General features: G+C 37.9%; 2 protein-coding genes across 5 annotated transcripts in view; one reads left to right on the top strand and one right to left on the bottom strand.

Annotated features, from left to right (window-relative positions):
* tubd1 (tubulin, delta 1) overlaps nucleotides 1-816 on the top strand; it is a 6,065-nt gene extending 5,249 nt beyond the window's left edge. For both annotated transcript variants that reach the window (XM_014012806.1, XM_014012805.1), the window contains 2 exons: nucleotides 131-314; nucleotides 611-816. In XM_014012806.1, coding sequence (XP_013868260.1) covers nucleotides 131-314; nucleotides 611-719 — 293 coding nt within the window. In that variant the 3' untranslated portion in view covers nucleotides 720-816. The remainder of the gene's footprint in view (nucleotides 1-130; nucleotides 315-610) is intronic.
* Nucleotides 817-3,510: 2,694 nt separating this feature from the next.
* vmp1 (vacuole membrane protein 1) overlaps nucleotides 3,511-12,258 on the bottom strand; it is a 17,046-nt gene continuing 8,298 nt past the window's right edge. For all 3 annotated transcript variants that reach the window (XM_014012800.1, XM_014012801.1, XM_014012799.1), the window contains 7 exons: nucleotides 11,484-11,651; nucleotides 11,200-11,331; nucleotides 8,405-8,485; nucleotides 7,487-7,603; nucleotides 6,363-6,424; nucleotides 4,930-5,029; nucleotides 3,511-4,575 (listed from right to left, as the gene is read on the bottom strand). In XM_014012800.1, coding sequence (XP_013868254.1) covers nucleotides 4,432-4,575; nucleotides 4,930-5,029; nucleotides 6,363-6,424; nucleotides 7,487-7,603; nucleotides 8,405-8,485; nucleotides 11,200-11,331; nucleotides 11,484-11,651 — 804 coding nt within the window. In that variant the 3' untranslated portion in view covers nucleotides 3,511-4,431. The remainder of the gene's footprint in view (nucleotides 4,576-4,929; nucleotides 5,030-6,362; nucleotides 6,425-7,486; nucleotides 7,604-8,404; nucleotides 8,486-11,199; nucleotides 11,332-11,483; nucleotides 11,652-12,258) is intronic.

Here is a 12,258-nt window from a genome sequence, read left to right as displayed (position 1 = left end):
GCCCTGTTGTAGAGCCTAACTATGGGTTCTAAGATTTCATTTGTTGTAAGAGACCAAACAGGTAAACAGTACAGTAAGATGTTTAATTAAACCTGAGTGTCATGCTTCATGATCGACTCGTTATGTACAGGTGGTTTTGCAGATCCATCCATCTACACGTCCTGGCTCCCATCAGAAGAAGCTTTCAGTCTGTGGAAATCCCCGGTTCCCTTCAACAAGTACGAGAAGTCAGCTACGCTGGTTACCAACAGTCAGGCTCTGCTCAGACCTTTGGATGACATGGTGAGAAAAGCCTGGAACATGTTTGCTTCCAGGTGAGTCCGTCCCAGAAGCATTTGTCTTTAAAGTAGATCCAGAAATGTTCATTGTGTAAAATAGTCCATCTCCTGTTCCWACTTGCCCCTGKGCAGCTGTGGCTACAGTGTAGCTACCATCMGTGTGTGTGAATGAATGAATAATTAATGAAAAATTTTAAAGCATCTTTGAGTGTCTAGAAAAGTAATGCATTATTATTATTATAAAATCACATCTAATCATWTGTCTGATTATAAAACAAACATCTCTTTAGTTATCTACTGGGATTAATAGTTTTTATTTGTTTATCTTCCAGAGCTTACATGCACCAGTATATTAAGTTTGGCATGTCAGAGGAGGACTTCCTTGACAGTTTTACATCTCTGGAGCAGGTCATCTCCAGCTACAGTCAGCTGCACAGCTAGAACTGGGAGCTCCAACCAGACACCAACATGGACTTTTTTTTTTATTAAATAATATATTCAGATGGATTTTAACTTGTAAATAAAACTACTGCTTTTATGAGATTTTATTTATTTCTAGTTTGAAATTGGGCATATTTTGTATTGGATTTTGGTGTAGATTTTGTATTTTTGTAAATGAAGTTGTTTTTTTCAATTAAAATAAGTCATCAAATGGAAATAATTTTCAGTTTTGTCATTTTAAAACAGCCAAATGAGCACCCATAGTGGTTTTTAGTTTGTACCGGGATGGTTAYAGAATAAGTTATGGAGTAGAAATCTAAAATCCAGAGGGGAAAATAAATGTGTTATAACTCTTAGCAAATTTGTAATCTAATCGCTGCATAAAGTTAAAAACAGGCAATGGGTTTGATTCTAATGATTAAAATCAATAAAGTCACTCCATTCATCACAATGTAAATAAGATAAAATGGTAACTGACTAATTATTTTTTTGTAAACTAGGAGTATTGAGGCATTAAGTTTAGGCTGAATATAATCAAATGTTAGAATGTGGAGCTCATGATTATTTTTAGATTTCCTACCAGCCTTTAAAGCAGTGGTTCCCAACATGTGTCACAAAGACCCCATTTCTTAAACTCAAGCCAAGCTGAGCCCCTATATCCTTGTTACCACCCACCTCTACCAAAGACAAGTTTAACCTTTCTCTTTATCAAAACAATAAAGTGAATAATTAGACTTTTATTTTGTAAAATGAAAAAAGTAAGTTTTAATTTTTCCTCACAACCTTTGAGCACAAACCTTTTTTTTTTATCAGGGGTCAGTGTTGGGCCCCAAATTATTTAATTTGTATATAAATGACATTTAAAGTATCAGAAATACTAAAATACAATATTTTTTTGCAGATGATACCAGTATCTTCTGTACTGGAGAAAACATCCAACAGCTTTCAGAGGTGGTCACTATTGATAGTGTTGATTTAGAAGGGGTCCATGAGATCAAGTTTTTGGGTGTTATTGGATGATAAATTTAGCTGGAAACCACAGATTTGCCAAGTAAAATCAAAACTAACCCAAAGTGTTGCTGTCTTGAGGAGAATCGTCAGTTTTGGATCCAAATCATTGTTTATTTTGTATAATACACTCATTATACCACATTTGACATTGTGTGGAAGTTTGGGGTAATACATACAAAACAAATTTACAGCCGTTGTACATAATACAACAACAAAAAAAAGGTCCATTCGAAAACTGCATAAAGTGGGATATTGGGAACATACAAACCCATTATTTTTTAAAACAAATGTATTGAAATTCGGGGACCTTGTAAAATTTAGAACTGTATTTGTTTAAAATAAGAAATCATTAACTTCCACACAAAATACAAAAAAGGTTTTGTGACAGAAAGGGGGGCTATAATTTAAAAGGTAAAGGAAATAAAAAAACAACAACGTTTTAGAACAACCAAAAAGAGTTTTTGTTTATCAGCGTGTGGGGTAGATTTATGGAATGGATTAAAAGATGAGCTAAAAAAAAAAAATAAACATAAACCAGCTTAAAATGTTTGAAAAGGAGCTTACTGGGAAATATGTTATGAAGGATGTGTGTCTCAATATTATTTATATTAAAAATGTATAAATAATTGTACAAGTAAGGATGAGAATGTAAGATTTAAGTGTCATTCAATGTGGGAATAATTTGTGTTTATCTGGTGTGAGAAAATTTAGGGCAGGAAATCAAATGATCTTGTATCTTTTACCTGCTCCTTTTTGAACAAATAATGTAAAAAGGACCTATAATGTATTATTAGTTCAAGAAAGATTTGATGGTTTTATTTTTTATTTTATTTTGTTACGTGAATATTATTGATAAATTTATTTGGAGAAAAGGCACATATGATTTTTTTCTTCTTTCTGCTGCCTTTCATTTTATTTTTTATTTTTTGGATTTTATTTTATTATTATTATTTTTTAATTAAATGAAATGAATAAATATATTTTAGCTGGAAAAGATGTAGCTATGCCCACCACCCCTGTGCTGTCTGGCTTCCCCTCCTGATGGGGGCAGTGTGTCAGAACATAATACTTCACCTAATAGTTAAATTTAATCATTGATGGTTAGATAATAAAGAGAACATTTAATAAAGTCACTCATTTGGTTATTCTTAAATTCACATTAAAAAAATACTTGAGCATGAATAAATTCATTTTCACCACTTTTTATTGACTTGAGTGTYGGTTTTACACAATAAAACCAAACAGACAAGGAAGCAGAACATGAGTAAAAACAATGTTGCTGCCTCCACAAGTAAAAGTGCTGTGGACACAATAAAAAAAAAAAGGCTGAAGGCCCACAACTTCAGCCAGCTTACAGACCGCTGTTGCCTTATTAACATCACTGCCAACACCAGTCTGATAAGCTAGCTGACGAGGTGAGAAAAGGACAATGTGTGGCAGAAAGAAAAAAAATATTAAGATTTTTAAAGGGCATCTTATCCAGAATCTACATTATGTTTAAASTGATGCATTGGTCAAATTCAAGCATCTCCCCAGGGATGATGATGAGGCTGAAAAGCATCAAACTCCAAATTTCGCCACAACTCTGATGCAGTTCTTCTGAAAACTATTATTTAGTAAAATACACACATTTGGAGTTGATCACTTACCTTGTAGATGCTTCCTTCTAATGGACATTATGCATTACCTCTGTAGTTAAAAGGTATAACCACAACAGGAAACACAACGAAGCATCTTCAAAATGAACTTTTCAAAACAAAACACCAAATAAGACTCAGACTTTTTTAAAAATGTCATTATTTCCTTATTTTATATATGATCTGATCCAAGATTCGACCTAAATGTACAGAGTAGAAATGGGATTATTCTTTAAGAGTACATTGCCACTTAACTGTTATATTCTTTGTGTTTTTGTTCATGTCCACAGCAACAAATGGAATAGAAATACAACCGAGCATACTGTCAAAAAGATATTAACATATATACACAATGTGCAAACCATTTTTACCTCACTGTTTTAAGTTGATATTGCTTGTTTTTTTTTTCCTTCCACCATCTGATCATTTTAAACGGACAGTTCTTGAAATAAAATAAACAGGCCTCACAGGAACAAAAACAGACATGAGAACAACCCTGAAAAGGAACCTCATCTTTTGCAGTTATCTTGGCAGCACATTGTAAGATTAAACTCTACGTCCATCCATACGCAACGGTTACAAAATTAAATAAAGATCAAGTAAAATGAGTCAAGATTTATATCCGAGGGAATTTGGACGTTCCCATCTTTGCATAAGGCGTAGCATCATGACGGGCGCTGCCCTTGACGTGGCAGCTACCATCAAATCACTGCTGCACTTCTGAGGTCGATGAGTGGATTAATTAAACGTTAAAGTAACATGTTAAGACCAGCAGCAGCTGAACCAATCACATGACTCACACGCAGAGTGAGATAAGAGAGGAAGAACCACAAATCTTTAAGAAACGATTAAAACGACACATCCGTCCTCACACACCCACACACACGCAAACAAAAAGTTTCTTCTTTTTTGTTGTTTCTTTTTTCAACAGCCTCTTTGAGGATGGATGATGGTGAGGTTTGTCGGTAAACTGTGAGCACTGCGCACTCAGCAGCAGAAGAAGAAGAAGAAGAGGAGGAAGAAGCAGCACAGTCTCTTGGATGTGTGCACCGCCCCGAGTTTCATCACTTGGTCTTCTCCTCCGAGTGCCTCAGCTGCTGCAGCCGCTTGGCGTAGCTCTGAGCCATGGAGTTGATGATTGAGATGATGAAGTAGCAAACCATGACCAGCACCACCTTCTCAAACACCCACGACAGCCAGTTATCATCCTGGAAAACCCAGAAATAGAATAAACACACTATAAATAATCACACAGGCAAACTAAAACTTCAGGAGTAGTATTAAAAATATTCTGGATATTGTTTTAATTCAACCCGGCTTAYCAAAAAAAAAGCTTATAAGAATGGTTACACCTTATTAGTATCAACTTAAACGCTCCAACAAACAAGAAATTACAGCTCAAAAATGTTTCAGATCTTCTAGAAAACCTTGGAGTTACACGTTCTGTCCACTAGAGAGCACTTGTCAAATTAAAWAAATCACTACAAAAATGTTAAAAAGACATAAAGTAGCTGTCGTAACATAAAAGGTTTTGAGATTCATGTGAAACAAACAGTACTTACCGCTGATCTACTTCCTCCAGCGTGGTGCAGCTTGTTCTTCTGTGCTTCCAGGTACTGACTGAAGGGCTTCTGGATTGCTGGTCCTATTTTAGGTACAGACCTGAAGAAAAAGAAAAAGAGGAATAAAATTTCATCACTTACCTTTTTAAATCAAAAAGTGTGAGTCATTAACATTTTAGTCCCTTAAACAAAAAGCCCTCTCTAAACTCTAAGAAGGTCCTGATGGTTCCAGCAGCATCCGAGCTGCCGCTGCTGAAGGCCCCACTGCTGCAGCTGCCACCACCTCTAATTGGTACTGTGAGCAGGAGTAGGCAGCAGAGAGGAATGAAGCAGAAACTCTTCTGTCCTCCTTTTATAGTCTGACTTCTCTATAGGAGTCTGTGTCAGCCCCTTCAATCAGGAAGTGAGTCGCAATGATGTCATCACCTTTATCACCATTGCTGCCTTCATGGTGGAGAGGCAGCCAATCAGGATRGGTTAATTTCCCTATTAGGTAGGGTGGAAACGCTCGGGGACCAGTCATAATGAACATTTTAACATTTTGTGTCAGTAAAGAGAATGATGCTGTAGTTTTACATTTTGATCTGTATCATGTCAAACTTCTAATTACCATGAAAGGAGAATAAAAAAAAAAGAGGTCACAGATATTCAGATAGATTCACTCCAGTCACCAGTGGATATAAACATGTCTAGTTTTGACCAGACTAAGCAAAAACATGCACTAACAAACACCAAATGTAGAYGGGTAATTCCTGATGTTGAGAAAACCTACAACTGAAATGAATCATTGGTGTTATCTCTCATACTTGGTTGATGAAAACACATTAAAAACAGACTGTCAGCACTGAGACAGGATCACAGCGAGTCACCCGAGAGCCACTGAGTTTCATGGGAAAGAACCTGGACTGGGTTTTCTCAGGAAAAAAAGGTTTCCATTTTCTAAATGTGGTGAKTTCCCTCGTTCTCGACACAATGGCTGACCAATTAACAGCTAAATATCAGAGATATGACTGAACTCTGAACACATTTCTCTGTATTTTTGATAAAGAATAAGTCAGAATGAAAACGAAATCATTACTTATTCAGGTAAGATTATCAGCCTAGTTGGAGATTTGATCAGGCCGTCCTCTCAGTCAGAGCTGAACCTGATGAGTCACATCAACACGCTCTAATATGACCTCACMCTCTTGACCACGGAGGCCGCAGAGAAGGGTTTCACCTGGGGGTGGTGATGGTGAAGAAATACCTTTGTATGGAAAAAAAATGTAAAACGCGGGCATGCGCACCCCCCGCAGTGAGAACACTTATTCATACAGGACCCCCCAAAAGTCATCAAAAAAAATGCCTCTGAGGTTTTAGTGATGCATTACTGACCACAAATACCAGAGGAAAGACTCCACGAAGTAACTGAGTTATTTCACATGAAGCCTTACCCAATCAGTGACACCATCTGCTCCACTATGTGCTTGCTGAAGGTGATGATAACAAAAAGTTTCTGTGGGCAAAAAAAAAAAAAGAGATAAATTAGTGTGATATTTTATTCAGAAAACTAGTTTGAATTTGAATAATTAGTTTGGGAATGTCACAAAGTACTGTGAGAAACTGAAGCAACATCTGCTTGCGTCTGTTCACGGGCGCACTAATTACTAAACTCAAACCTGGAATGAAGCTAACTGTCGTGCTTGAAGGGGGTTTGTGTGGTTTGCAGGGGGACCAAAATGGAAAAAAGRGTAGGTTGGGAGGAACACACTATTTTTTTTCCTTGTTTTGAAACTGATCAACTTTTTTAAAAAAATGCATGACACACATCCTCCTGAATGAAATCAGACAGGATACGTCTTGTGATGTCTGACAAGATCAAGGTACAGAAATTAAAGCAATCCCCCCTGCAGCCTTTTCTTTTTCAAGTCTGGTCAATTTCCTTCTCCTCATGTCCACTGAACATCAGCCATAACCCCCCACAGCGTGGGGTGACCTTTTTGTGAGAGGTCTCAGGGTGAGATGACTGGCTCCTACCACCAAGAGATTGGATATATTAAATTAACTGAAGAGTGTCAGTGAGTCACCAGATACAGACAGACCTTCACTGTTTGGATTAAATTAGTCACCCGGGTGGCAGACTCAACACTGGCCTCCATAATTAACAACAACTCTTTTTGATCTGGTGACATTTTTATTTTTAAAACTGTTGTTAAACGCGTCTTCGACGTGCCCCTCCTTTCATCTGCAGCTCTGGAAACAAACCAAAGCTAAAACAAGAAGGGAAAAAGCCATCAGTAAAAGCGCTCAATTAGGAGTTTCACAGTGAACCATGATCTCAACCCAAGGTTTGGTCTTTCCCCACACGTTTGGTCAAAGTGTGTCAGTCAGCAGTGCGTATCTCTTCCCCCCCTCCTAATGTGTAGTTCTGAAATGCAATAATACCCTGAGGCCACAGATTTGTGATGACATCAAACAAAGAATGATTCATATCAAAAGTCAAGATGTTTGGAGCGTGTGGCCTGTAAGGTTTTGTTAAAAATGGAATGAAATAAATCTTTTTCTCTAAGTTACAGACCTGTATGTGCATTTTGATGATGGCTTTCCCGATCAAAGTTGCTCCAAAGAAGGTCCAGAAGGGAACCAGGAAATGTCCGCAGGTTATTCCAGCCAAGTCGAAGAGAGGATTGGGAATCTGGAAAAAAAAAGACAATGACAATGAGTCTACACAACTACAAATACAACTTCACTCTTTGCTTTTATCAAGACAGACTTTTTCTATCTTATCTTCTGAAGTGGTTTTTAGCAATAACWCTTCAGGATTTTAAAAAGACACTTAATTTTTCTTTGATTTTGGCTRCTTCTTCACTCATTTTCAGACTAAACCAGACCATTTTCAGAGGAATGTTTTTGTTTAAGCAGCTTAACTTTAACTTATGAATCATCCAGGAACAGGAAGTCTCCTAAACTCAGGGTCTGAACCAGTCAACTTGGCAAAGAACCAGTTTTAAATGGGATTTTTAGGCACTTTGTTACCAGCAGCCCATTACCAAGACACATTCAGAATCTATAAAAATGRCTAATTGACATAAAGTAAGGTTTGAAGGAACAACAGGGTGATTCTCTAAGAGGTATTAGCTGAAAACTTGATCAATGAAAGGATGATACATCTACTGTCTCAGGTCTTTGCTAGATATTTCTTAAATAAATAACTTTCAGACACAGTTCATCTGCTGTAGATATCTGTTTAGACCTGACTCTTCTTTTTACCTCCATTTATTTGTCTATTTTTAAGCACATGCTGCACAAAATGCTTATATTGTTAGGAACAAAGACTGACCAGAAAATGACAGTAAGAGCAGACTAAGTCTAAACAAACCTTATAGATCTTTAGAGAGCCTGAAACACTATTGATCATAACAGTAAATGTAAAGAAATCAGAGCTGTTTGCCAAGTACTGTATGCAAAATAAAAACATCGAGGAAGTTTTACCCACCGAGGCACAAGCCAAGATCCCAAAGAAGCCCACTTTCTGCACCATGTGCTGGACTCCCAGTTTTGCTCTTGTGACAAAGTCCTGCAAACAATTAATTAAAAAAGCATTTCTTTTTACTGCCGTTAGACTTGATTGGAAATATTAGTCATACATTTTAATTTTAAATGATTTGTTTACATATAATCACATATTTTTACTTAAAAACTTGTACAGCACTTTAAGTACATTTATTTTTAACAGTAGTCCTGTCTGTAATGTTATAAGAAGAAATAAGCTCCCTGGTAAGAACACTGTGGTGAAGAACCTGCTATTCTTGAGCACTGCAGTTTTTTTATATTTAGTCAATCTCATGGCATTTTGCTAAAATTTGTGTGGTATGAAAAAAAAAAGGCCACAGCTCTTCTGATTGCGTCTCTATTCCCGCGGGGGTAAAAGGTTTGTGGTTTCTTGGAAAAGATCACAGCTGATGCAGGAAGGGGATTRGGACTCAGAGGCTGTTTTAAAACCTGGCACCTTGTAAATGATAACAAAAAACAAAGTTTCTGTTCAAGGGAAGCACAGTGATGAAGTGTTTAGCACCACCTCGCAGCAGTAAAGTTGCAGGTTTGAATCTCAKCTGAGGCTTTTCATTGAAGAGATTGCAAGTTTTCCTTGAGTATGTTTAGATTTACTCATCATAATTTGCAAATATATTATATTTTAGTGGCACGTAATGCTTTTCATCTCAACCGTTTCCTTAYTGAAGAAATGTTTTTACTCTTCTGAAGGAGAGCATAAAAATAAGTGACATTTATTTTGTAATGCTATCTCGTGCGCCACTTACTCCCACAAATTGTTCGTAAGATTCTTCCAAGTTGTTGTTACTTTAAATAAAGTCCTTAGGGCAAAAAAGCAAGTGTAGACATCCTGAAAATAACTCTGAGATGAAACATCAGAGCTGAGATTGGCAGCTTCAGCTTATTCAGAAAATACCTAAMGAGGGAGGGCAGGTGATGAAGACAATGCCAACAATGCCTTTAATATGTGTTCTGCTGACTCAGCATGCGATCTGAGCAGTCTCCCGTTATGTGAACTCTGTTCCTGACAGCGCTGTCTGTCATTCAAATTAGAGGCCGGTGAGAAGAGAGATGGAGGGCGGATGGAGAGAGGCAAAGAGAGCGAAGCCTGAGGGATGATTAAAGAGGGAGCTGTGCTCAGGGTGACTCACCCACGAACAGACACACTTACTGGAAGCGCACAGAGGGAGGGGCTTCACTGAAGTCACATGTTGTGCTCGGACCAATCAACCACCTGGGGCTCCATGTTCAGACAGGCATTATGAAAATTAGATCAAATTAAAAAGGATCGTATCACTTTGGGTGGATAAGTAACATGAAAACGGTTATGAAACCACAAGGATGGAATTCAACCATCTGTGCTGTTTCAGTGTGGGCTGCACAAAGAAAGCAGAAACGTGTGAACATGATGGTTTTTTTAGGTCATTGATTCTTGTGGGGGTCTAAAATGAGCTAAAATGGGCAAAATCTTTAAATACAAATGTTGGATCATTTTGAGTTAAAGCAAATTGCATAAAGTGACTGAATGACATCTTTAGTGATTAATTTACTAAAAGACTTTCTTAATAATTAAACACAGAGAAGTAGAGATACTGTATTACACTCACTGACAAAAACAATTGGCCTGAYTTAGACATAATTTAACCTCCATGCAGGCAAGGGATGGGTAGATAGAGGTAAACAGGCTCCAGAAGTGGCATCATGAGTGGAGCCATACTGTTATCAGACAGTTGCTGGAATGTCTTACAGTCGGTCAAAACAATGAGTCATGGTCACCAGATATAAATAATGCCACATGGACACATGTTACATTGTGAGTTTGAATGAAGCTGAATAGTCATATTGTACAACTGTCTGGTATGTGTGATTGTACAGATGTCACATGGAMCAGAACACATTATGAAGGTTCTGGAGACACCAGGAAGGACYGTTACATTGTCCACCAAGCATTAGAGAACCCCATTAGATCCTTCATCTGRACACAAGTATTTGTCTCATGCCATCGTGTCTCCATAACTGGCATCAGTTAATCTAGAGCATATGTCAAACCCAAGGCCTGTGGGCCAAATCTGGTCCTGCTTWATATTCTATCTGGTCCCAAAAATGGTTGTCTGGTTCTGAAGAATTACAAAATGCGTCCTATTTTTGTCCTTATTAAGAGTAACCCCTGGCTGAAGACCGTGGAATGGGGCAGGGTYGGATAACAGGCGGGGTCTGACTCCGCCCTTAGCTCTAAAATTAACCAATCCCAGATGCTAAATTCTAAAATTAACCCCTCCCAATTTTTTAAGACTCATATTAACCTTCCCTMCAAGCTGTGACCACGCCCATTGGACGTCCGACCTCGTCCATCCTAATCTACAATCTGCAGTTGGGGTACCTGCTTATTAAAACCATTGGATATTTTTAAGTGAGGGTTATTCCTAGTTTTATAAATATTTTAAATGTAAAATAGYTTCATCATTTCTCTTTTTGTCACTGTATTTAATGTAGACTTTTTATGACAGCAGTTCACTTGAGTTATCTGTTTCTCTACACTCTTCTTATTTTAAAATATTTACCATTTTAGTTAGTTTTTTTAACTGATTTTCATGATTACAATAAARCGTGTCTCTAACAAATAAAGAAAAAACGTTAACAGTGTATAAGGCATAAGCTATGAATGTTAATGCTCATTTTCTTGTCATTAGAGTATTTAAAAATTGACCAAACCTCTGCTAATGAGTGTAAAACTCTGACCTGCGCGCCCTCGGCCTGCTCAAGCATCTCCTCGAATTCCTCGTATTCCTCGTCGTCTGGATCAGCTCCTGACTGACGAGCAGCTCTCGCCATGAAATACGGAGGCAGCTCTCCGATGGCAGTGCCCGCACCCTAAACATACACGGCTTCAGTCATTATAGGTTCATTTTTGTTTATTTGCCACACAAAGATAATAACAGGAGGTGTAACAGTATTTTCTGTCAGGCAGCAACATCCAAACATTCTCTTMTTTCAGCTGWATCTTTACTCAAAGTACTACTCACCCACATGCAGGCCTCCAGGCGGACCTTTGACATGATGGAGAAGATCGAGATGCTGCCCTCCAACCCTCCATCATCAGGACAGACAATCTGGTCTGGGTAAGGGGGCTCTGGGAAGTCGGTGGACCCACACTCATAAGCTGCCAGTGTCACTGAAGCTATGTGAGGACCCTGAAGGAGAGTTTAGATGGTGGAGCAATATTAATAGTTTTAAATATTGTCTTTTTTCCTAGGCACTCGTTAAAGCTGTCTAACCCATGGTCCTACCATGAATCTATTTTAAATCTTCAGTTTTTATTTCAAAATGTTTAAATAAAAGGAAGTGAATTCGACTTTATAATCACTTTGAGGGGGGCTGCAGTTTGTGGTTTTCTTGATTTTGATTGAGATGAGGTTTCTAATTTGCAACATGCCATCATTAAATGTAATTACATATAATCTGGCTGCGAATGGTTGAACTCAGACAATATGTACACTGTTGCAGGTCCACACACTGACTGTAGCTGAGTCACAAACACACACACTCTCTGACAGGTAAGCCATTTATTACTGGAAAGACGTGTGGTTACGCAGAGCCACCTGGCCCACCTGTAACTAAAACACAGCTAATCCCTTGTGGGGGGTTTAAAAGTCCTATCAGCAGCACAGGCAGTGAACAGATGGAGCACAACAAGACTGTGTTCACTGCAACTCCTCTGTCAAAAAAACTCTGCTTCACTTTAAATACGAGAACAGAAGACGCTTCTTCAGTCGTCACAAAACGTTTTTTTTTTTTTTT

This window comes from Austrofundulus limnaeus, unplaced genomic scaffold (genome assembly GCF_001266775.1).
Source record: "Austrofundulus limnaeus strain Quisiro unplaced genomic scaffold, Austrofundulus_limnaeus-1.0 Scaffold95, whole genome shotgun sequence".
Taxonomy (NCBI): domain Eukaryota; kingdom Metazoa; phylum Chordata; class Actinopteri; order Cyprinodontiformes; family Rivulidae; genus Austrofundulus; species Austrofundulus limnaeus.
Note: the sequence above shows the minus strand (reverse complement) of the source record. Positions and strands in the feature narration are given on the sequence as shown.